Raw genomic sequence first — 25,248 nt, 5'->3', positions numbered from 1 at the left:
TTCATGGCCTCAAGCACAGACAGGGGCTTGGCTGTCCTTGGATCCTTGAAGCCCACCGCAGCAGCTTCTGCTGCCAGCAGCCTATCCTTATCTCTTTTATCGACAACTCCTTTTTCACAGGCATCTTCTACTGTCAGTTTCTGACTGGTCTTGGGGTCAATGATGTGGCCTGTGGCGGCCTGAGCATCCAGTAGCAGATCAGCAGAGTCAGTGGACAGGAGTTTTTCTTTCTTGGCCTCTGTAAAGGACATCTTCCCTAGAGGTCCGGTTTCTAGTCCAGCAATTGATCCTGTACCCTTTAGATTGGCCTTCCTTTCCTCAGAAACCTCTGGGATAGACTTCTTTCCCTCAAGCAGTTCATCAAAGGTGGGTTTATCCAGTACTCCACAATCTAGCAGTTGTTGTGCTGTTACTGGTTTGCGCACACCTTCAAAGATTATTTCAGAGGGATCTTTCTTGGCTTTGATTGGCAGTAGCAGCAGGTCACTCTGAGGCTCTGATTTGCATTTCTTCTTCAAAGAAGCATAATCAGATTTGAGATCATTGTTTGGATCCAGGTAGCACTTAGGGCTCAGCTTGAGAGCACGACTAATGTCTTCATCTAGAAGATTGCGCTTCATAGCCGTGTCTTTGGGGAGGAACACACTGAGGATGGGATCCAAAATTCCCCCCACAGAATCCTGTGCTTGAAGTAGACGTATTGCGGTGTTCCTATCAATCATTCCTTTTTTCATGGCCTCAAGCACTGACAGGGGCTTGGCTGTCCTTGGATCCTTGAAGCCCACAGCAGCAGCTTCTGCTGCCAGCAGCCTATCCTTATCTCTTTTATCGACAACTCCTTTTTCACAGGCCTCTTCTACTGTCAGTTTCTGACTGGTCTTGGGGTCAATGATGTGGCCTGTGGCGGCCTGAGCATCCAGTAGCAGATCAGCAGAGTCAGTGGACAGGAGTTTTTCTTTCTTGGCCTCTGTAAAGGACATCTTCCCTAGAGGTCCGGTTTCTAGTCCAGCAATTGATCCTGTACCCTTAAGATTGGCCTTCTTTTCCTCAGAAACCTCTGGGATAGACTTCTTTCCCTCGAGCAGTTCATCAAAGGTGGGTTTATCCAGTACTCCACAATCTAGCAGTTGTTGTGCTGTTACTGGTTTGCGCACACCTTCAAAGATTATTTCAGAGGGATCTTTCTTGTCTTTGGTTGGCAGTAGCAGCAGGTCACTTTGAGGCTCTGCCTTGCATTTCTTCTTCAAAGAAGCATAATCAGATTTGAGATCATTGGCTGGATCCAGGTAGCACTTAGGGCTCTGCTTAAGAGCACGACTAATGTCTTCATCTAGAAGGTTGCGCTTCATAGCTGTGTCTTTGGGGAGGAACACACTGAGGATGGGATCCAAAATTCCCCCCACAGAATCCTGTGCTTGAAGTAGACGTATTGCGGTGTTCCTATCAATCATTCCTTTTTTCATGGCCTCAAGCACTGACAGGGGCTTGGCTGTCCTTGGATCCTTGAAGCCCACAGCAGCAGCTTCTGCTGCCAGCAGCCTCTCCTTATCTCTTTTATCGACAACTCCTTTTTCACAGGCCTCTTCTACTGTCAGTTTCTGACTGGTCTTGGGGTCAATGATGTGGCCTGTGGCGGCCTGAGCATCCAGTAGCAGATCAGCAGAGTCAGTGGACAGGAGTTTTTCTTTCTTGGCCTCTGTAAAGGACATCTTCCCTAGAGGTCCGGTTTCTAGTCCAGCAATTGATCCTGTACCCTTTAGATTGGCCTTCTTTTCCTCAGAAACCTCTGGGATAGACTTCTTTCCCTCGAGCAATTCATCAAAGGTGGGTTTATCCAGTACTCCACAATCTAGCAGTTGTTGTGCTGTTACTGGTTTGCGCACACCTTCAAAGATTATTTCAGAGGGATCTTTCTTGTCTTTGGTTGGCAGTAGCAGCAGGTGACTTTGAGGCTCTGCCTTGCATTTCTTCTTCAAAGAAGCATAATCAGATTTGAGATCATTTGCTGGATCCAGGTAGCACTTAGGGCTCTGCTTAAGAGCACGACTAATGTCTTCATCTAGAAGGTTGCGCTTCATAGCCGTGTCTTTGGGGAGGAACACACTGAGGATGGGATCCAAAATTCCCCCCACAGAATCCTGTGCTTGAAGTAGACGTATTACGGTGTTCCTATCAATCATTCCTTTTTTCATGGCCTCAAGCACTGACAGGGGCTTGGCTGTCCTTGGATCCTTGAAGCCCACAGCAGCAGCTTCTGCTGCCAGCAGCCTCTCCTTATCTCTTTTATCGACAACTCCTTTTTCACAGGCCTCTTCTACTGTCAGTTTCTGACTGGTCTTGGGGTCAATGATGTGGCCTGTGGCGGCCTGAGCATCCAGTAGCAGATCAGCAGAGTCAGAGGACAGGAGTTTTTCTTTCTTGGCCTCTGTAAAGGACATCTTCCCTAGAGGTCCGGTTTCTAGTCCAGCAATTGATCCTGTACCCTTTAGATTGGCCTTCTTTTCCTCAGAAACCTCTGGGATAGACTTCTTTCCCTCGAGCAGTTCATCAAAGGTGGGTTTATCCAGTACTCCACAATCTAGCAGTTGTTGTGCTGTTACTGGTTTGCGCACACCTTCAAAGATTATTTCAGAGGGATCTTTCTTGGCTTTGATTGGTAGTAGCAGCAGGTCACTCTGAGGCTCTGATTTGCATTTATTCTTCAAAGAAGCATAATCAGATTTGAGATCATTGTCTGGATCCAGGTAGCACTTAGGGCTCAGCTTGAGAGCACGACTAATGTCTTCATCTAGAAGATTGCGCTTCATAGCCGTGTCTTTGGGGAGGAACACACTGAGGACAGGATCCAAAATTCCCCCCACAGAATCCTGTGCTTGAAGTAGACGTATTGCGGTGTTCCTATCAATCATTCCTTTTTTCATGGCCTCAAGCACTGACAGGGGCTTGGCTGTCCTTGGATCCTTGAAGCCCACCGCAGCAGCTTCTGCTGCCAGCAGCCTATCCTTATCTCTTTTATCGACAACTCCTTTTTCACAGGCATCTTCTACTGTCAGTTTCTGACTGGTCTTGGGGTCAATGATGTGGCCTGTGGCGGCCTGAGCATCCAGTAGCAGATCAGCAGAGTCAGTGGACAGGAGTTTTTCTTTCTTGGCCTCTGTAAAGGACATCTTCTCTAGAGGTCCGGTTTCTAGTCCAGCAATTGATCCTGTACCCTTTAGATTGGCCTTCTTTTCCTCAGAAACCTCTGGGATAGACTTCTTTCCCTCGAGCAGTTCATCAAAGGTGGGTTTATCCAGTACTCCACAATCTAGCAGTTGTTGTGCTGTTACTGGTTTGCGCACACCTTCAAAGATTATTTCAGAGGGATCTTTATTGGCTTTGATTGGCAGTAGCAGCAGGTCACTCTGAGGCTCTGATTTGCATTTCTTCTTCAAAGAAGCATAATCAGATTTGAGATCATTGTCTGGATCCAGGTAGCACTTAGGGCTCAGCTTGAGAGCACGACTAATGTCTTCATCTAGAAGATTGCGCTTCATAGCCGTGTCTTTGGGGAGGAACACACTGAGGACAGGATCCAAAATTCCCCCCACAGAATCCTGTGCTTGAAGTAGACGTATTGCGGTGTTCCTATCAATCATTCCTTTTTTCATGGCCTCAAGCACTGACAGGGGCTTGGCTGTCCTTGGATCCTTGAAGCCCACAGCAGCAGCTTCTGCTGCCAGCAGCCTCTCCTTATCTCTTTTATCGACAACTCCTTTTTCACAGGCCTCTTCTACTGTCAGTTTCTGACTGGTTTTGGGGTCAATGATGTGGCCTGTGGCGGCCTGAGCATCCAGTAGCAGATCAGCAGAGTCAGTGGACAGGAGTTCTTCTTTCTTGGCCTCTGTAAAGGACATCTTCCCTAGAGGTCCGGTTTCTAGTCCAGCAATTGATCCTGTACCCTTTAGATTGGCCTTCTTTTCCTCAGAAACCTCTGGGATAGACTTCTTTCCCTCGAGCAGTTCATCAAAGGTGGGTTTATCCAGTACTCCACAATCTAGCAGTTGTTGTGCTGTTACTGGTTTGCGCACACCTTCAAAGATTATTTCAGAGGGATCTTTCTTGGCTTTGATTGGCAGTAGCAGCAGGTCACTCTGAGGCTCTGATTTGCATTTCTTCTTCAAAGAAGCATAATCAGATTTGAGATCATTGTCTGGATCCAGGTAGCACTTAGAGCTCAGCTTGAGAGCACGACTAATGTCTTCATCTAGAAGATTGCGCTTCATAGCCGTGTCTTTGGGGAGGAACACACTGAGGACAGGATCCAAAATTCCCCCCACAGAATCCTGTGCTTGAAGTAGACGTATTGCGGTGTTCCTATCAATCATTCCTTTTTTCATGGCCTCAAGCACTGACAGGGGCTTGGCTGTCCTTGGATCCTTGAAGCCCACCGCAGCAGCTTCTGCTGCCAGCAGCCTCTCCTTATCTCTTTTATCGACAACTCCTTTTTCACAGGCATCTTCTACTGTCAGTTTCTGACTGGTCTTGGGGTCAATGATGTGGCCTGTGGCGGCCTGAGCATCCAGTAGCAGATCAGCAGAGTCAGTGGACAGGAGTTTTTCTTTCTTGGCCTCTGTAAAGGACATCTTCCCTAGAGGTCCGGTTTCTAGTCCAGCAATTGATCCTGTACCCTTTAGATTGGCCTTCTTTTCCTCAGAAACCTCTGGGATAGACTTCTTTCCCTCGAGCAGTTCATCAAAGGTGGGTTTATCCAGTACTCCACAATCTAGCAGTTGTTGTGCTGTTACTGGTTTGCGCACACCTTCAAAGATTATTTCAGAGGGATCTTTCTTGGCTTTGATTGGCAGTAGCAGCAGGTCACTCTGAGGCTCTGATTTGCATTTCTTCTTCAAAGAAGCATAATCAGATTTGAGATCATTGTCTGAATCCAGGTAGCACTTAGGGCTCAGCTTGAGAGCACGACTAATGTCTTCATCTAGAAGATTGCGCTTCATAGCCGTGTCTTTGGGGAGGAACACACTGAGGACAGGATCCAAAATTCCCCCCACAGAATCCTGTGCTTGAAGTAGACGTATTGCGGTGTTCCTATCAATCATTCCTTTTTTCATGGCCTCAAGCACTGACAGGGGCTTGGCTGTCCTTGGATCCTTGAAGCCCACAGCAGCAGCTTCTGCTGCCAGCAGCCTCTCCTTATCTCTTTTATCGACAACTCCTTTTTCACAGGCCTCTTCTACTGTCAGTTTCTGACTGGTTTTGGGGTCAATGATGTGGCCTGTGGCGGCCTGAGCATCCAGTAGCAGATCAGCAGAGTCAGTGGACAGGAGTTTGTCTTTCTTGGCCTCTGTAAAGGACATCTTCCCTAGAGGTCCGGTTTCTAGTCCAGCAATTGATCCTGTACCCTTTAGATTGGCCTTCTTTTCCTCAGAAACCTCTGGGATAGACTTCTTTCCCTCGAGCAGTTCATCAAAGGTGGGTTTATCCAGTACTCCACAATCTAGCAGTTGTTGTGCTGTTACTGGTTTGCGCACACCTTCAAAGATTATTTCAGAGGGATCTTTCTTGGCTTTGATTGGCAGTAGCAGCAGGTCACTCTGAGGCTCTGATTTGCATTTCTTCTTCAAAGAAGCATAATCAGATTTGAGATCATTGTCTGGATCCAGGTAGCACTTAGGGCTCAGCTTGAGAGCACGACTAATGTCTTCATCTAGAAGATTGCGCTTCATAGCCGTGTCTTTGGGGAGGAACACACTGAGGACAGGATCCAAAATTCCCCCCACAGAATCCTGTGCTTGAAGTAGACGTATTGCGGTGTTCCTATCAATCATTCCTTTTTTCATGGCCTCAAGCACTGACAGGGGCTTGGCTGTCCTTGGATCCTTGAAGCCCACAGCAGCAGCTTCTGCTGCCAGCAGCCTCTCCTTATCTCTTTTATCGACAACTCCTTTTTCACAGGCCTCTTCTACTGTCAGTTTCTGACTGGTTTTGGGGTCAATGATGTGGCCTGTGGCGGCCTGAGCATCCAGTAGCAGATCAGCAGAGTCAGTGGACAGGAGTTTGTCTTTCTTGGCCTCTGTAAAGGACATCTTCCCTAGAGGTCCGGTTTCTAGTCCAGCAATTGATCCTGTACCCTTTAGATTGGCCTTCTTTTCCTCAGAAACCTCTGGGATAGACTTCTTACCCTCGAGCAGTTCATCAAAGGTGGGTTTATCCAGTACTCCACAATCTAGCAGTTGTTGTGCTGTTACTGGTTTGCGCACACCTTCAAAGATTATTTCAGAGGGATCTTTCTTGGCTTTGATTGGCAGTAGCAGCAGGTCACTCTGAGGCTCTGATTTGCATTTCTTCTTCAAAGAAGCATAATCAGATTTGAGATCATTGTCTGGATCCAGGTAGCACTTAGGGCTCAGCTTGAGAGCACGACTAATGTCTTCATCTAGAAGATTGCGCTTCATAGCCGTGTCTTTGGGGAGGAACACACTGAGGACAGGATCCAAAATTCCCCCCACAGAATCCTGTGCTTGAAGTAGACGTATTGCGGTGTTCCTATCAATCATTCCTTTTTTCATGGCCTCAAGCACTGACAGGGGCTTGGCTGTCCTTGGATCCTTGAAGCCCACAGCAGCAGCTTCTGCTGCCAGCAGCCTCTCCTTATCTCTTTTATCGACAACTCCTTTTTCACAGGCCTCTTCTACTGTCAGTTTCTGACTGGTTTTGGGGTCAATGATGTGGCCTGTGGCGGCCTGAGCATCCAGTAGCAGATCAGCAGAGTCAGTGGACAGGAGTTTGTCTTTCTTGGCCTCTGTAAAGGACATCTTCCCTAGAGGTCCGGTTTCTAGTCCAGCAATTGATCCTGTACCCTTTAGATTGGCCTTCTTTTCCTCAGAAACCTCTGGGATAGACTTCTTTCCCTCGAGCAGTTCATCAAAGGTGGGTTTATCCAGTACTCCACAATCTAGCAGTTGTTGTGCTGTTACTGGTTTGCGCACACCTTCAAAGACCAATTTAGAAGGATCTAACTTGCCAGATGTAGGCAGAAGCCGAAGTCCTGTGTGAGGTTCTGTTTTGCATCTTTTCTTTAGAGAGCCATAGCTGGAACTCTGATCAGTGTCTGGATCTACGTAACACTCAGGAGTCTGGCTTAGTGCATGGCAGAGGTCTTCATCTAAAAGATTTCGCTTCATAGCTGTGTCCCTAGGGAGGAACACGCTAAGGATGGGATCCAGAATGCCCCCAACAGACTCCTGGGCCTGGAGCAAACGTATTGCTGTGTTCTTGTCAATCATACCTTTCTTTGTTGCCTGACAAATTGAGAGAGGCTTAGTTGTGCTGGCATCCATGAAGCCTACTGCGGCAGCTTCTGCTAATAACAGCCTATCTTCATCACCCTTGTCCACCACTCCTCTTGCACAGGCCTCATCCACTGTCAGTTTTTGATTTAATTTGGGGTCAATTATGTGACCTGTTGCAGCCTGAGCATCCAGTAGCAGGTTGGTGCTATCAATAGAAACAATGTTCTTTTTCTTGGCTTCTGTAAAGGACATTTTTCCACCATGTCTAGTTGTTAGACCAGCAATTGATCCTGTGCCCTTCAGATTCACCACCTTGTCCTCAGACACCTCTGGGACAGATTTATATCCGTTCACAAGTTGATCAAATGTGGGTTTGTCCAGTACACCACAATCAAGCAGCTGCTGCGCTGTGACTGGTTTTCGGACACCATCAAAGACTAGTTTAGTGGGATCTATCTTGTCAGCGGTAGGAAGAAGCAGAAGGCCTGTGTGAGGCTCTTTCTTGCATTTTGTCTTTAGAGACCCATAGCTTGCACCTAGATCAGTGTCTGGATCCTGATAGAACTCAGGGCTCTGGTTTAGAGCACAACAAAGATCTTCATCTATAAGGTTGCGCTTCATAGCTGTGTCTTTGGGGAGGAACACACTGAGAATGGGATCCAGAATCCCCCCAACAGACTCCTGGGCTTGTAGTAGACGTATTGCAGTGTCCCTGTCAATAATGCCCCTTTTCATGGCCTCAAACACAGAGAGGGGCTTTGCTGTGCTAGGATCACAGTAGCCGACAGCTGCAGCTTCTGCAGCCAACAGCCTATCTCTATCCCATTCTTCCACAACTCCTTTGGCACATGCCTCCTCCACCGTCAGTTTCTGATTGGTTTTGGGGTTGATAATGTGGCCTGTAGCAGCCTGTGCATCTAGTAATAAGTCAACACTATCTGTGGGGAGGAGATTATCTTTCTTGGCTTCTGTCAAAGACATTTTTCCTTTCCGTCCAGTAACTGATCCCGGACCCTTTAGACCTACAAGTACTACTCCAGCTATTGGTCCAGTCCCCTTCAAACTTACTCTCTTGTCTACTGATACCTCTGGGACAGTCTTATGTCCCTTCAGAAGTTGGTCAAAAGTGGGTTTGTCCAGTACCCCACAATCTAGCAGCTGCTGTGCTGTGACTGGCTTTCTAACACCTTCAAATATCAATTTAGAGGGATCTATCTTGTCAGAGATCGGTAAAAGTAGTAGTCCTGTGTGAGGCTCTGTCTTGCATTGTTTCTTTAGAACCCCATAACTCACACCAAGATCAGTGTCTGTATCCTTGTAGCACCCAGGACTCTGGTTTAAAGCACAACAAATGTCTTTATCTATTATATTGCGTTTAATAGCTGTGTCTCTAGGAAGGAACACACTGAGGATGGGATCCAAAATTCCTCCAACAGACTCCTGAGCCTGGAGTAAACGTATTGCAGTATCCCTGTCAAGCATTCCCTTGTTCATGGCTTCAAACACTGAAAGAGCCTTTGCTGTGCTGGGATCCTTGTAGCCTACAGCAGCAGCTTCTGCTGCTAATAGCCTATCTCTATCCCATTCATCCACTACTCCCTTTACACATGCCTCATCAACTGTCAGTTTCTGATTGGTTTTGGGGTCAATTATATGGCCTGTAGCAGCCTGGGCATCGAGTAATAAGTCAACACTCTCTTGGGGAAGGAGCTTCACTTTCTTGGCCTCTGTAAGGGACATTTTGCCTTTATGTCCAACCACTGATTGTGGATGCTTTAGACCTTGAACTATCACTCCAGCTATTGGCCCAATTCCCTTCAAGCTGACCTTCTTTTCCATGGACACTTCAGGGACAGTTTTTACCCCTTTTACTAGCTTGTTAAATGTGGGTCTATCTAATACACCACAATCAAGCAACTGTTGTGCTGTGACTGACTTTCGAACACCTTCAAATACCAATTTAGAGGGATCTAACTTGTCGGAGACAGGCAGAAGGAGAAGGTCTGTTTTAGGTTCAGTCTTGCATCTTCTCTTAAGTGACACATAGCTGGCACCCAACTCTGATTCTGGGTCTAGGTAAAGCTCAGGCCTCTGATTCAGAGCACGATACATTTCCTCATCAATTAGATCACGCTCCATGGCTTTGTCTTTAGGGAGGAACACACTGAGTATGGGATCCAGAATGCCCCCAACAGACTCCTGGGCCTGGAGTAAACGCAGTGCTGTGTTCTTGTCAGTGAGCCCTTTCTTCATGGCCTGAAATACTGACAAAGGTTTGCCTGTGCCAGGGTCATGGAAGCCCACAGCAGCTGCCTCTGCTGCAATCAGCCTAGGTCGATCCCCCTCATCCACTACACCTTGGTCACATGCCTCCTCCACAGTCAATTTCTGATTGGATCTGGGGTCGATAATGTGGCCTGTAGCAGCTTGGGCATCCAGTAGCAAGTCAGCACTGTCTGAAGGCAGCAGATTCTCATTTTTAGCCTGTGTCAAGGACATTTTGTCTTGACGTCCAACAAATGACCCTGGACCCTTCAGCTGTTCAACTATCACCCCAGCTATGGGTCCAGTCCCCTTCAGACTGACTTTCCTTTCCACAGACACCTCTGGGACAGTCTTCTGCCCATTCACAAGCAGGTTAAATGTGTGCCTGTCCAAGACACCACAGTCAAGCAACTGCTGTGCTGTGACTGGCTTTCGTACACCATCAAAGACCAAGGATGAGGGATCAAGAGTGGGAACCTCTCTAATACTCTTTAGCTCAGTTTGCATAGTTTTTCTGACTACAGCCTTCTCTCTGGGCTCTTTCTGAAGGGTAGAGAGCCTGCTCTTGTAGGCTTCCTCAACCTGATTAAGCTCCGTCATCAGCCTCTCTATCTCACTTTTATGACTGCTCCTTTCTAGCTCCATACGCTCCTTCTCCAACTCATATTGCTGGACAACGCCTTCCTTGCTCTCAGATTTATTCTTCCAGTAAATAAAGTCCTTCCTCACCTTCTCATTCTCCTCTTCCAAATGTTGTTTGTGGCGGAGCGCAGACTCCAGTGATAATTTGATGCGGCTGAGCTCATTCTCTAAGCTCTGGAAGTGGCCCTTGTCTTCCTCAAAAGACTTCAGTTTGTGCTGAAGGGCATCTCTCTCCATCACCATCTCATTATATTGAGATTGAGTGGACTGGATTAAAGCTGTTGTCTGCAGAAAAACAGGGAGAAGATGAAGAATAAAAGGGACAAAAGAGAAAAAACAAGTTAAAATTTGAATAATATGACACTGAATAGTGAGAGTATAATATGACACTCAAGAAAGTGACATTATTATTCAAAATGAAAGAATTCTATTCATTACAACACACAAAGACAACACATACAGGGTTAGGGAGGACATTATTATATTTGATGATAATACCATAATCAGATTATAATAGAATACTATTACTTTTAAATATTCAATATCCTTCCTAACCATGCATGTTTTGATAGATGTTTTTTACACTAAATCACTACATCATTTAAATCACTACACAAGCAAACAAATACAATAATCTGCAATCTGTAATTTCACAAAATAACAGTCCTATACAAAGTAGAACTCCGTGGAATGTGGAATTGTGAATGTAAGGACAGACATTCAGATTTTCTAAGAATTGGCGGATGTTTTGAAGTATGCAATTTACAGATTGCAGATTGAAGTTAAATGGGGCTGAGACAATTCAAGATCACGCAACATAAACAGTGACAAATGTATCCTGCATTTTAACCAGAGGAACAGTTGCAGTGTTGATGATGGATGATATTGGTGGTGTTGATCATTCTGGCTAAAACTAGCAAAGGCAAAAAAGCATGCTGAATGGTTATTTATTAAGTTTTTGGCCAGAAAGATATGATGGCTGGTCAGATAGGTTGGCAGGCAAACAGATGCATAGATCACATTGGTGCATACTGTACTGGCATGCAAATGCATTAAACACATACAATGTGTGACATATGTGTTCAAATCAGAGTCATAGACGTGCACGGCATCTATCTAATGGGCATTCCAGCATGCAAGAGAAAGCTTTGTCCACAGCCAGCTATACTGTAGCTACTTGACTGTTTGGAAAGACACAGGTGGTCCAGGACAAACCGGTCATGTACCTCGATGGCCTGCCTTTGTATTTGTTCAACCTCCACCTTGAGCTTCTCCCTCTCTGAAGAGAGCTCAGAGACCAGGTTCTGGTAGTCCACGCTGCTGTGAGTGTTGCTCTTCAGCTGCGCTTCCAAAGCTGTTGTTTGTGATTCCACCTCATCTTCACTTGTCAGCTGGGATCTTGCAAGGTCTTCTTTTTCATGTCGTACAACCCTTAGCTCCTCCTCCAACTTCAACCTCCCTTTGGTTAAGAGTTCTGTCTGGTTCTTCAGTCTCAGGAGCTCAGCAGTGTTTTCATTCAGTGCCATACTCTTTTCTTCTATGGTTTTGTAAAGGCTCTCATTCCGGAGGTTTGCCTCCTTTATGCATGCCTGCTCCTGGAGGAGCTGTGCTTGCAGGGTCTTCAGCTCTGAGCTCAACTGGGTCAAACGCTCTGTTGATAACTTGTTTTGTCTCAGACTTTTCTCAAGCTCTTCCCTCAGCATACGCTGTTCCTCTTCACCTCTCCTTCCTGAAGCATTGGTCTGTTCTTGGCTGTGGCGTAGAGTGGCGATAGAGCTGGTATACTCCTTCAGGGTCATGGTGGCCTGTTTCAATTCTGTTTCTACCCTGCTTCTCTTGGTCACTTCGTCTTGATTGATTTTCCTCAGAGTCTCCAACTGGCCTTGTAGTCCATCTTTGGCAGCCTGGAATTCCTTGATGTGGCCCTGTAACCTGGCTGTATTCTGCTCAACCTTCAGCCTCTCCTTGGTTAATGTTTCTGTCTGGTGCTTCAGCCTCTGGAGTTCAGCAGAGTTTTCATTCAGTGCCATACTCTTTTCTTCTATGGTTTTGTTAAGGCTCTCATTCCGGAGGTTTGCCTCCTTTAGACATGCCTGCTCCTGTAGGAGCTGTGCTTGCAGGGTCTTCATCTTTGAGCTCAACTGGGTGAAATGCTCTGTTGACACCTTGTTTTGTCTCAAGTTCTTTTCTAGCTCTTCCTGCAACCTACACCGTTCCTCTTCACCAATCCTTCCCGAAGCATTGGTCTGTTCTTGGCTGTGGCGTAGAGTGGTGATAGTGCTGGTATATTCCTTAATGGTCATGGTGATCTGTTCCAATTCTGTTTCTACCCTCCTTCTCCTAGTCAATTCCTCTTCATTGGTCTTCCTCAGAGTCTCCACCTGGCGCTCTAGTCCATCTCTGACAGCCTCGAGTTCCTTGATGCGTCCTTGTAAAATGAATGCATTCTGCTCAACCCTGTTCAGAACCTTGCATTTTTCATCTAAGGTGTTGTGGATACTGTCCTTCTGGAGGGTTAGCTCCTTTATGCATGACTGCTCTTGAAGGAGCTGTGCTTGCAGGGTCTTCAGCTTTGAGCTTAACTGGGTCAAACGTTCTGTTGATACCTTGTTTTGTCTCAAGCTTTTCTCTAGCTCTTCCTGCAGCCTACGCTGCTCTTCTTCACCTCTTCTTCCTGAAGCATTGGTCTGTTCTTGGCTGTGGCATAAGGTGGTGATAGTGCTTGCATGTTCCTTCATCGTCGCAGTGGTCTGTTCCAATTTTGCTTCGACCTTACTTCTCCTAGTCACTTCCTCTTGATTGGCCATTCTCAGCATCTCTACCTGACCCTCTAGTCCATCTCTGGCAGCCTGGAGGTCCTTGATGCGTACCTGTGACCTGGTCATATTCTGCTCAACCCTGTTCCTCTCACTGACTTCCCTCTTCAGCTCCATACGTGTCTTCTCAAGCTCCTCCTCACACTCGCACAGCTGAGCCATGGTCATGGAGGATGCAGCCACGTTGGCCTGTAGCTGCCCCATGCTCTGCTCCATCACAGCCTGTCCTTCCTCTGTGATTCTCCTCCTGCGGGTCTCCTCCTCTAGGCTGTGTGTGAGATAGACTAGCTGCTCACCCTTCTCCTCTAGTTTCTTGATCACACCAGCTAATTCCTCCCTGTGTTGGCTGTCATCTTCTGCACTTTGCCTGAGCAGTGTCTCCACCTGGGCCTCCAGCTCTCTCCTCCGGCGCCCCTCCTCCATGATTACAGAGCGCTGACTGTGGGCCTCCTCTTCTGCCCTTCGCCTGTGTTCTTCAGCCTGGCTGATAGACAGCCTAAGCCTAAGCCTTTCGTCCTCTAAATCCCTCCTCTCTGACTCCATCCTCTCACATTGCAACTGCATGTTGGCTGTGTCCTCCTCCCTCTGAGCTGCCAGCAGCTGGATGTCAGCGTGATCAACATGGATCTGGGACTCGTAGCTGAGCTTAAGGTTATTGATCTCCACATTGTACTGGTTCCTTACCTTTGACACCTGCTCTTCCAGCGCCATATTATTCGCCGCCTCCTCAGCCAGCCGCTGCCGCAGTTTCTCTGCCTCACGCTCCCTGTCTGCCACGTTGTTCTCCACCTCCATCTTGGCCCAGTTTACCTCCTCTATCTGCTTCTGCCTCTTTTGCAGCAGTGTGTCGTACTCCTGCTGCTGCTGTGTGTGGCGCTCCTCTGCCGATCTCCGCTTTATTTTCTCGTCCTCCATCAGTTGGTTGAGATGCCCCACCTGGTCTTGGAGTTCTGTCAGCTGCTTGTGGGTGGAGTCCAGGGTGTCTTGCGTGGCGCCACACGTCAGGGCTGCGTCTCTTTTCACCTCGCCCAGAGTCAGTACCTGCTCCTGGGACTGGGAGAGCTCCAACTGGTAGCGGGAGATGGCCACCTCTAGGGATTGGTTCTTGGTGTTGTGGCCCTGCAAGTCCTCTTTCACAATGCGAAGCTCCTCCTCCAGCAGGTCGATTTTGGTGTTACGGATCTAGAGGTGAGGCAAAACACAGACGGATGGCTTATATAAATAAAGTTATATAAAATAAAGTTATTTCATATATATATATATATATATATATATATATATATGCGCGCAAAGCATAACTCAATGCTGTAATGGTAACAAACATAATGAACGGACAATACTTTTTTTCTTTTTTTGCATATGGTTTTAATGATATTTCATGAGAGTGGGTTAAAGCATCAGATAATTACCTTAAGCTCCTCCATGTTTTTAAGCATCTCTCCCAGGGATTTGTAGTAGTCACCAGAGATGGTGACCAGCTCTGTGTAACGGGTCTGCAGCAAAGTTGCCTGAAATAGAGACAGAAAACTCAACACTCAGCACAACATCATTATCACACTATGTTGGTCAATTATGGACAGCTCTCTCTCCTTTGCTCACAAACGCTAAACCTTTATGCATTTCAAATATTTGTTGTATAATATAAGTGTTGCTGCTATCTTGGCTAGTTAATTTGTACAAATTAATTGTTTCCAGTGTTTTAATGAGCCTGCCTCCAGGACAAAAGATAGTCATTAGGTTCTCAGCATGAGATCATTGAGTGAGTGATGCCGTTACCTCCTGTGTGACAACCATAGAAGGAGAATTCAGCATGGTCCTCTTTATAGGAATGTTAAGCAGAGTCTCCACCCCAGAGCTGTATGATGCCAGGTCTGATTCATAGTCCTAAAGGCAAAAACAAAACAAAGAACTGTTTATAAGTTTAATGATCTTTGCTGTGGTAGAACAGTGGGCAGTCCAGTGGAAGGGAGGGGGGGGTGGGGTGGGGGGGCAGGAGAGAAGGCTCTAATCTAGATTGTCCTACACCACCAGTTAGTTCCTGCAAGCATCAAGCAGCGTCAGCACCATCATAACTATCAATGGGGGCACGGTGGCACAGTTGGTAGTGCTGTCGCCTCACAGCTAGAAGGTCCTGGGTTCGAGTCCCGCTGGGGACGCTGTGGGTGCTGGCGGCGTGTTTCCTCCTCCGCGTCATCAGTGCCCATACCCGAGGCGGGGTTGGCGAAAGGGCCTTTCTGTGTGGAGTTTGCATGTTCTCCCCATGTCCCCTAGGGTAGGTACCCTCACAAAAAACATGCAGTAATCCTGGACTCTAAACTGCCTCCCCCTGGCCAGCCGGGGCGCCTGATGGAGGGGAAAGGAACTGGTTGGAATAACGTGTTCCTTCCACACGCTACGTCCAACCAGGGAAACTCCCCCTGTCAGGTGTCAAGGAGCAACTTGGACACTCAGGCATGAAGGAAGCATGAGTTCAAGTCCGTTGCTCTCCCCATGTCCCCCATATATGGGGACTAGGTTGGCAGAGGGTGTGTAGAGCCCAGGATCACATTAGATAATTGACACAGGGGTGAAAAATGGGTTACAAAATCATGGGAAAAAAAATATAGATACAAAAAAATAACTATCAATGGCCAAGCGAAGAACTTTTGTGATTTGTCCAAAATAACTGCATACAGCATGTACTATAATAGACCTCCATACCTTAATAGAGTTCACACAGGTGTTTATGTCCCTTATGACACTCTCCACTGTCTCTCTCTTTCCTTTGATCTCGGTATTCAGGGCCTGAGAACACATATACCTTAACATAAGTACATTATTTTTGATAACAAAGTGTGTTATTGTATGTGACACGCTTTGTTTCAGTGGAATGTTTAAATTCTTAGATCACCCGCATTACAAGCAACCAATATTAAAGGGAAACTTGAAAATGACAAATCTGACATAACACTCCCCAATGCATTCCTGTGTGCTAGAATATCGGCCTATTTTCCAGTGCAAGCTCTCCAAACTTAATAAACTGAGAAGAGTTTTGAAAGATTTTTACATCTGCTCCTCACAAGAGAACCGCAGCATTCATGTTAAAGGTACACTTTAAGAATTAAACAGAGTTAAGTGAAATTAACAAAATAACAAATGAATGAAAATAATGAACCGAGACAAACCCTCTGATGGCTGATGTGGTCATTCAATGTCTGGAGGTCTTGTATCTGCGTGGCCTGCAGGGTGTCCTGTTTTTGGCGTGTGGATTGAATCCATTTATCGAGGGAAGAACTAGTACGCTTATAATGCTGCAACTGGGGCAGATACAACTCCAGGTCCCTGAGTCTTAGTGAGGGAAAGAGAAGGACACAGTTGTTGAGTTTTTATTAGGTACAATTTACAATTTAGGCATTTAGCAGACGCTCTTAACAGTTTCCGTGCCGCGAATGGATTACTCCAGGTTAATGTCGCTGCCGTATCGGACATACCCGCCTTTTGTTTTATGTGTTTAATCCGCCGTAATGTAATGAATCAAAAGAAAATCCGTCTTCGTCGCGGAGTATGAGACTGGATGGCTTCGCTTTGATGACGAAACCGGAAATCGTCACATGCTGTGGGCTGCTAGGGCTTCTGGGAAATTGAGGCCAATGGAAATGCATTGGTTGCAACGCCTCATTGAAACCAATCTTGTGTGCGTCTTCCGGGTGCACCAAGATGGTGGATGCTACACACAGATCATAACAAACCACGGGAGCTTTTTTTGATGGATTTTCGCGGATTAAAAGCCCAAATAATTCAGCGTATGCTCTAAAGGTAATACAACAATCTCGGCAGTGAAGGGGGGTTGATTAAAATGCGGGTTAATCGTAAAAAACAGTCAAACTGTTAATCCAGAGCGACTTACATTAAGCAAGAACAAACAACAACAAAAAGCATTTATCATGAAACATGCGTAAGCTAAGAAAGTAACAGTGGAATATCTATATTATGAGACTATACATATAAACTATAGACTATATATATACTACTATGCTATACATGTGTACTATGGCGTGCTATGACTATATACAATGCAATGCAATTATAGCGCTGTCTACATAACATGCTATAAGTCTGTATCAAATGCTATCTAAGTCTACAGAAATGCTATCTAAGGGGGTAGGGTAAGTGCTATGGGCCATGATGGAGTCTGAAAAGGTGGGTTTTCAGACTACGGCGGAAGATTGGGAGTGATGCTGCAGTTCTGACTGCAATGGGAAGTGCATTCCACAGTTTTGGAGCCAGAAGGGAGAAGAGTTTGGGACGTGTGGAGCGTTGTCCCGGCGTTTCTAGTGAGGGTACTTCCAGCTTCCCTGCGTTGGCTGATCTGAGTGCGCGGGAGGGTTTGTAGGGTTCAATCATACTTGCAAGATATGGGGGAGCCATACCTTTGGTTGCTTTGAATGCCAGCATCAGAGTTTTGTATTCTGTGCGGGCAGCGACCGGGAGCCAGTGGAGGGAGCGGAGCAGGGGGGAGACATGTGAGAATTTTGGCTGGTGCACATAGTGGTAGGCCAGTAAGGAGGGAGTTACAATAGTCGAGTTTTGACAAGACTGTTGTCTGGATTAGGAGCTGGGCTGATTCCTGGGAGGTAGCAAGTTGTGTGTGTGTGTGTGTGTGTGTGTGTGTGTGTGTGTGTGTGTGTGTGTGTGTGTGTGTGTGTGTGTGTGTGTGTGTGTGTGTGTGTGTGTGTGTGTGTGTGTGTGTGTGTGTGTGTGTGTGTGTACACGTGCGAGAGAGAGTGAGAAACAGAGGATTGAGAGCAGTACCTGCTGTCAATCTGGTTCTGGATGCGTTGCCAACGGTCTGCCATTAGGCTAACCTGCTCGTTGTATTTAGACAGGATCATGTCACACCGATGGGAGGAGCCAGATACCTGGTCGTTCCAATGGCCCACCTTGGCCAGCTCTGCCTCCATAGTGTCAAGGACATCTCTCTTCTGGTCCAACTCTGCTTTCATGTTCTAATGAACCAACAAGGACAGACCATCTACTAGTCAAATGTGTGATTTCTAAACCCGGCAGACTCTCATGGTGGCCCTTCCTTAGAAAATATATAACACATACCTTCCATACATACCTTCCTCCATATGTATTTAAAATGTACAGTCACTGTGTATCTATGTTAATTGTACTTTCTAGGGATAAAGCTATTCATTTCATATTAGACAATCATGAAAAGCATAGTGACATTATTGGCCTCGAAGTACCGTTACTATACATGACTTGACCTCCCTTCTCAAATTCAATCTGATGGTTGACAGTTGACACCAGTGAGACCATGCAGTAACATGCACTTTTATTCTGCCCTAAATAGAGCCTACCAGGTATGCAGTCGTGTGTAAATAGGCTCATGGACAATGTATGAGGAAATGATTTGGTAGAGGAATGAAAATGACAAAACGAGGTCCACTCCATGTTTTTTGAAGAACGGTAAGCAGCTATTCCCTACTGTACCTTCAGCGCAAAAATGTAGTTCTCCACTTCACCAGAGACCAGAGCAGTGGTTTCCTTCTCCGTCAGTCTGGCCTCATGAACCTTCACAGTGTCCTCAGCCTGGTCCACATTGTCCAGTAGACCTCTTAGAGCCTGCAGTCTGATGGAAGGAAAGGACGAAGGTGGAAGGAGTATACAAGAAATGTACACTGAGATCATATGCAGTACATGGACATTCTGGACGATGAGTGAGAGTTAAAGTCATTTCGGAATCAATCAATTCCATGTGTTGGGGTCAACCTTGCTGTTCTAGACGCAAATGCTAGGCCAGACTCACCGGTAGAAGACAAATAACCTAATGACATGTATAATGCCCAAAACAGAAGAAAGTTGGAGAGTGCTCATTGTAGTACTAAAAATCATGTGTGAAGTGAGGGGCGCTAATATATTAAAGTCTAACTCATGTTGATTAGGTGATGTAATGGTGATGTAAAACAAACATTAAAATCTCTATTAATTGTCAATGGAATTGAATGTTTGTGTTGAAGCTGAATATAGGAGGGGCTAGCCCCCCTTCAAAAGTTTGGAGAGTATAAAGAAATCTAACCATTGCAAATTTTGTAACTGTCACTTTAGGAATAATATGATAGAAGGGGCAAAGATATTTCTGGTCAATTGAGATCTTAGGTAGGAAAAAAGGGCAGGTTGATGATTCGACTCAGAACATAGGACAACTGAGGGATCTGGTGACGATGACTCTAAATGTTACCTTTTACGGGACAGCCTTAGTGTTTGTGTGTGTGTTTGTGTTTCTGTATGTTGCCTACCGGCCTAAGTAGGCTGAGGAGCAGCTCTCCGCACTGCCCAGTCTTTGGTTGATGATGCTGATCTCACTGCGTAGGAACTGTGCTTTGTCAGCATCCGCCATGCTCTGCATCTCATTCTGGACCTGCTCCCTCAGACGTACATGCTCCACACGCACAGAGTCAATGTCGCGCTGTGCCATCTGCAGAAAAAGTACAGGCGAACTATAGTTTTTGCACAGCTTAGGTAATGTTTTCACGCAGACGGGTAGATGCTTGAAATGTTTTTTAACTTATAACTTATATCAGCATGTTTTTGTGTGATGACACCTAGTGTACCTCCAGCTGTGCGATCCGGAGGCTACAGTCCTGCGCTACATCCTCCCCAAAGCAGATGTGCAGGTTCTGAGTCAGCGCTCCTTCGACCGCCTCCAGCCTCTGTCGGAGCATGTGCATCTCGGACAGGCTATGTGAGGTAGCAGAAGACGAGGCCAAGGCGGACGAAAGGGAGGAAGAGGATGACCGGGACACTTTCTTTGCTTCCACCTTCCTCACCTCCACCTTTTTCACTTCCGCCGCTCTCCTCCACGCCTCCTCCTCAGCCACTCTCCTCCTTGCCTCCTCCTCAGCCAGTCTTCGCCTTGTGTCCTCCTCTGCCAATCTCCTCCTGGACTCCTCAGCCAGTATCCTCCTTGCCTCCTCCTCTGCCAATCTCCTCCTGGACTCCTCAGCGAGTATCCTCCTTGCATCCTCGTCGGCCTGGTGCTGCTGCAGAAGAATCAGTTGCTGTTGCCGCTGCTCGGCCTCCATTTGCTGCTGCTGCCGTAGGAGTATCAGTTGCTGTTGGCGTGCTTGCTCAGCATCTTGTTGCTGCCTTAGGATAATCAGTTGCTGTTGGCGTGCTTGCTCAGCATCTTGTTGCTGCCTTAGCATAATCAGTTGCTGTTGGCGTGCTTGCTCGACCTGCTGTGCCTCCACTTGCTGTTGCTGGAGAAAGATCAGTTGTTGGTGACGCTGTTGCTCAGCCTGCACCTGCACAGCTTGTGGCTGCTGTATAAATATCAGTTGGTGTTGAAGCGGCTGTTCCATCTGTCTCACTTCTATGTGTTGTTGTTGCTGTTGGAGTTGCACTCCTATTTGTTGTTGATGTTGTTGCTGCACCACTTGTTGCTGTTGCACTTCTACTTGTTGCTGTTGCACTTCTACTTGTTGCTGTTGCACTTCTACGTGTTGTTGTGTCACTTCTATTTGTTCTTGCTGATTCACTTCTACGTGATGCTGTTGTGCACCTAAGGGAGCACATAGGAGAACATGTTAATGGAAGAATAAGACAAACATTATTAGTAACCAACCATTTCTAATCTGGTATGAAACTGTATGTACTACACAAATATGGTATAGAACGTTTTTGCTATGCTTCTTAATATAAGTTTAGTGTGACTGTAGAATACAGAATACAGTACAGTTTTCTGCCCAAAAGCATGTTAAAGAAGTATTAGAATGAGAAATGGAAATGGATTCAAAGCAGCCGGCTTTATTATGTAGCCAAATGCTTTCAAAGAATGTTCAGTGCAAGTTAGGCAAAATTAAATAGTCTAGTCTATATTCCCTGTTTGCCTGCAAAACCTCTTCTGAGTCACAAGAAAAACAATTTCCTAAAATGTAGGTTGCTATAGTAACCTAAGTAAATTATGCTTAAACGGTTAAACCTAACCTTATTCCTAACCTTAACCTCAGTAAAACTATGCCTAAACCTAACCCTATTTCTAACCTTATTCTCTGTAAAACAAAATAAAGAATACAAGAACCACCGCATCGAGCGGTCGGCGGAAAAGAAATGAGGGCGAGATGGATTATGGGCCACTGTACCTTATAGCCCATAGAAATAGAATAGAATAGAATATGTCATGTTTAGCTGTACTGACTGTAAGAGGGCAGCTCCACCACCATCTGCTCATAGTGGTCCTGAGCTCCAGCGTACTGGTTCTCAATGCTCTGCTTGTCCTCCTCAGCAAACATGTGGGAGTCATGGGAAGTGCGCTTGAACTCCTCGTAGTGGGTCTCCAGACTCCTAATCATGCTACGGTACTCATCTGGACGCATACTGGACAGCTGAGACACACACACACACACACACACACACACACACACACACACACACACACACACACACACGCACACACACACACACAGAAATTAATGTTGTAATGCATGGAAAATATTTATTGCAGAGCTGCAATAAATGGGAAATAAATTAGACATAAACAATGTTAGAGACAATGTTAGGTACAGCATTATTATACATTGTTACTTTAGGATGTCATCCAGACAGAGGCATTATAAATAATGATGACAATGTCTCAGGCTGGTAGTATGTGTCATGACGTTTACCATGCTGATGGTAAGAGAGTTGACGCGTTCGATGTCCATGAGACAGTACTGCCAGGAGATCAGACTCCTAATGTTGATGTACAGCTGGTTCCATATGGACATGATGGCCTCATAATACTGCTCGTTCCTTTTGAATGGGCACAAATGCACATAACACACACACACACACACACACACACACACATAAATGGTAAATGGTGCATTTATATAGCGCCTTTATCCAAGGCGTTTTACATAGATTGTGCATTACATTCACCCATTCACACACATTCATACACTGATTGCGGCGGAAACCATGCAAGGCACCAACTAGCACATCAGGAGCAATTAGGGGTTCAGTGTCTTGCTCAAGGACACTTCGACACTAACTCTGGGGGAGCCCAACCTTGTGGTTACTATCCGGCCACTCTACCCCTGAGCCACCGCCGCCCCACCGCAGCCACACACACACACACACACACACACACACACACACACACACACACAGGGAGAAAGAGAGAAATACACAAATGTATCACAGAACTATGTTCGCAACCCCAGGATGGTACCGTGGGGACCCAATACAAATAGACCAATGACTTATTTTGTACCATAATGAGCCCGGATTAGTGGCCCCTAATGAGAGTGTGTGTGTGTGTGTGTGTGTGTGTGTGTGTGTGTGTGTGTGTGTGTGTGTGTGTGTGTGTGTGTGTGCGTGTGCTCGTGCGCGTGCGTGTCTGTGTGCGTGCGTGCGTGCGTGCGTTCTTACTTCTTGGCCAGGCTGATACTGAGTGGGTTGAGGGGTGGTACCAGCAGACACACAGAGGGCACCATCATGTCCAGTCCTCCAGGACCGGTCACCTGCCACTTACTGCGCTGACTGTTGTCCTTCAGGATGGCCTCGTTGTCCTTGCAGATCACTTTCTGTGGGGCACAATTATGAAAAAAAAATGTGACTTTAAGAACTGGCTATGCCTATGAGTGATACGGCTGAAGGGAGGATGGAGATTGTCACATTGTCTAGTATTATAATCGTGAACTTGAGAGTTGGTCTTAAAATATTCTTTGAAAGGTGTAGGAAGCACCCCCAGAGGGGTATACCAAAGGCAGACTCATTAGTTCTGTAGCTGTATGTTTTAATCTTGCAGTTCTGTATTAGTCTGTAATACCCCAGGTGTTTTGTATTTTATTTTATAGTAATGTTTTCTAGTGTTTCCGGTTTTCCTTTGTTCCCGTTACCTGTCTTGTCTCGCTAGAGTCGCTACTATACCCTTTATTATGTATTTGATTTATTACCATGTTTTTTGTTCTTGCTTACTGTAAATCACTCTGGATTAAGATCGTCTGCTAAATGCCTAAATTGTAAATTGTACCCTTTGATTACTCAAGTTCTCCAGTTCTCAACCTGTTGTGTGTACCCCCTGCTGTGTTTGCTAACCGTCAGTCAGACAGAGTGAGTCTGACTCTTCTGCCTCTGTCTTTTTGTTCTACAATGGGTCCTACCTATTATCCTGGCTCTTGATAACATGCAGACATTTCTTCATGTATAGAATTCAATGAAAAAGAAAAACAGAAAACAACACTCTCAGTTCCACCTATACCTCCCAGTTACATCTACAACTCCTCTGTGTGCAACTGCTGCTTTCATACTATAACGGTATGCAATGTTGAGAATGTGAGCGAGAGACTGACCTGGTCTTGTTTGAAGTCACACAGGGCCTTTACTATGACAGCGCCACTGCTCCTCTCCTCAGGGTTCCTGGGTTTCAGTCTGACTATGTTCTTGGCATTGCTGACCAGGTGATATACCTGCCTCTTGCTCTCCAAAATCTTCTCTTTCTCTTTCTGAGGAAGAACCAGTCAGAGATTAAGAATTATTGTGACTTTGGGCCACATTTGTGCAGACAAAGTACATTGTGTAGAGTCTGTAGACAAAGAAACAAGACAAAGGTAACCTTCATGCTTTGGAGCAGGAATGGGACAGCCTACAGGTGAGGGCTATTAAGTTATTTCTCCATTACTAGGGTTTATATTTTACTTGGTTTCAGCTGAATATTTGGCCATGCGACTGAGCATCTATACATTATATACGTTTTGTAAGATTTTGCTCAATCAGGCAGAATATGCTTTTTCTTTTCCTTTGCGCATTTCAATTGCACAATAATTCTCAGTTGCTCAACAGGCCTACGTTTCCTTGAGTTGGTTCATATATAAGTGAAACAGAAACGCATAAACATAAAAGGGGTTTGTGTGATGTTGGAGAGGTCTATTTAGTTGCACATCTGCCTACTAAAGTGAGGAAAACGGCACAAAACAAACATGTGCGCCGTGCAAAATGTGCTGTTGACCTTTGCTGTGAGCTGCACATATGGCACAAATGTGGTGTCTGTCTACAACTCAAGTCAATACTCAAAATACTGTTCTATAATCTACTGAAAATGTAACACAGGTCTGCAAGGGCTGATCACAGTGGTTCCCAAAGTGGGGTCCAAGGACCCTCAGGGTTCCTTGACGGTGTTCCAATTGGACCCTTGCAGGTCCCGAAGGGCCTGTAAGTTATGGGGGCTTCGGTGGTCACCTCTTCACCAGAACGGTGGTTTGATGAAGGTGCTCATAGTTATCACCATGCTCATATCTCCTAACTTCCATGGCCAACACACTCAAATTCATCCATTGTTTTCCATCTGATTTCTCTCTACTGCCTAATTGCCTATATGTCTCTATTCTAATCCTTTCTGGTCCTTTTCTGTTTTCTGTCCCGCGAACCCCGCCTCCCCGAGCCCCTGTTCCTCTGTCCCCCCATACACACACACACAGCACTGCCCTGCTATGCTCTGTGGTGGTTTTGGTTTTGCGAACTGAGCTGTCATTGCAACTATTATATAGTATACTATAGCCAGCACAACATAACAGCTTGTAGTGTAGACCAATCACATTGCCCGGAGCGAGTCTCGGTGACCACCGTTTCGGTGGTGAGTAAAAACAGAGAGAAGGGCTGGGGAGAGCGGTGGTTTGCTCTTCCCTGCAGCTCAGTGTTGTAGTTTTTGGTGATAGCAGCAGGGACGGATTAACCCCCACGAGGGCCCCTGGGCCGATAATTCTTTGCAGGGCAGTGCGCGTGCGCAGGAACCTTTCGTGTTTTTATCATATTTTTTACCTAAATCGAGCTAAATCAACTGCCAATGAAGGGCCCCAGGAGCCATTTTCAGGGCCTCAAACTCAGTACTGCGCCCCTGGTCCACGGCCCCATGTGGCCCAATGGCTAATTTTGCCCTGGATAGCGGTAGTCACCTCATCACCGAAAACTGGACTATGAATAGGCCTTAAGGCTGACTCACCTCCAGGCCTTTCAGAAGGCCCTGCAGATTGTCCAGGGGAGTTTTCTTGTCACAGCCAAACTTCTTACGGATCGTCTCGTGCTGCTTCTGCAGCACACGGTACGTCTCATTGGCCTCCTTGAAGAACTGAGGCAAGAATTAGATATAAATTAGTGTGTAATTTGAATAAGGCAATGATTCACTCTGCCACTGAATGTACAGTAGGTTGTGTGTGTGTGTGTGTGTGTGTGTGTGTGTGTGTGTGTGTGTGTGTGTGTGTGTGTGTGTG

General features: G+C 46.2%; 1 protein-coding gene across 1 annotated transcript in view; it reads right to left on the bottom strand.

Moving 5' to 3' along the window:
- LOC310860728 (uncharacterized protein) overlaps positions 1-25,248 on the bottom strand; it is a 60,253-nt gene that overhangs the window by 19,499 nt on the left and 15,506 nt on the right. Inside the window, exons 10-24 of the mRNA XM_083767848.1 lie at positions 24,981-25,106; positions 23,335-23,487; positions 22,412-22,566; positions 21,664-21,790; positions 21,198-21,384; positions 19,612-20,561; positions 19,297-19,475; positions 18,491-18,629; positions 17,804-17,997; positions 16,177-16,339; positions 15,713-15,796; positions 14,789-14,896; positions 14,422-14,520; positions 13,697-14,194; positions 10,284-10,481 (exon numbers count right to left, since the gene is read on the bottom strand). Coding sequence (XP_083623974.1) covers positions 10,284-10,481; positions 13,697-14,194; positions 14,422-14,520; positions 14,789-14,896; positions 15,713-15,796; positions 16,177-16,339; positions 17,804-17,997; positions 18,491-18,629; positions 19,297-19,475; positions 19,612-20,561; positions 21,198-21,384; positions 21,664-21,790; positions 22,412-22,566; positions 23,335-23,487; positions 24,981-25,106 — 3,360 coding nt within the window. The remainder of the gene's footprint in view (positions 1-10,283; positions 10,482-13,696; positions 14,195-14,421; positions 14,521-14,788; positions 14,897-15,712; positions 15,797-16,176; positions 16,340-17,803; positions 17,998-18,490; positions 18,630-19,296; positions 19,476-19,611; positions 20,562-21,197; positions 21,385-21,663; positions 21,791-22,411; positions 22,567-23,334; positions 23,488-24,980; positions 25,107-25,248) is intronic.

The sequence above is a fragment of the Protomyctophum parallelum genome, assembly GCF_964188405.1.
Source record: "Protomyctophum parallelum genome assembly, chromosome: 6".
Classification (NCBI taxonomy): Eukaryota; Metazoa; Chordata; class Actinopteri; order Myctophiformes; family Myctophidae; genus Protomyctophum; species Protomyctophum parallelum.
This window is presented reverse-complemented; position numbering and strand designations above follow the sequence as displayed.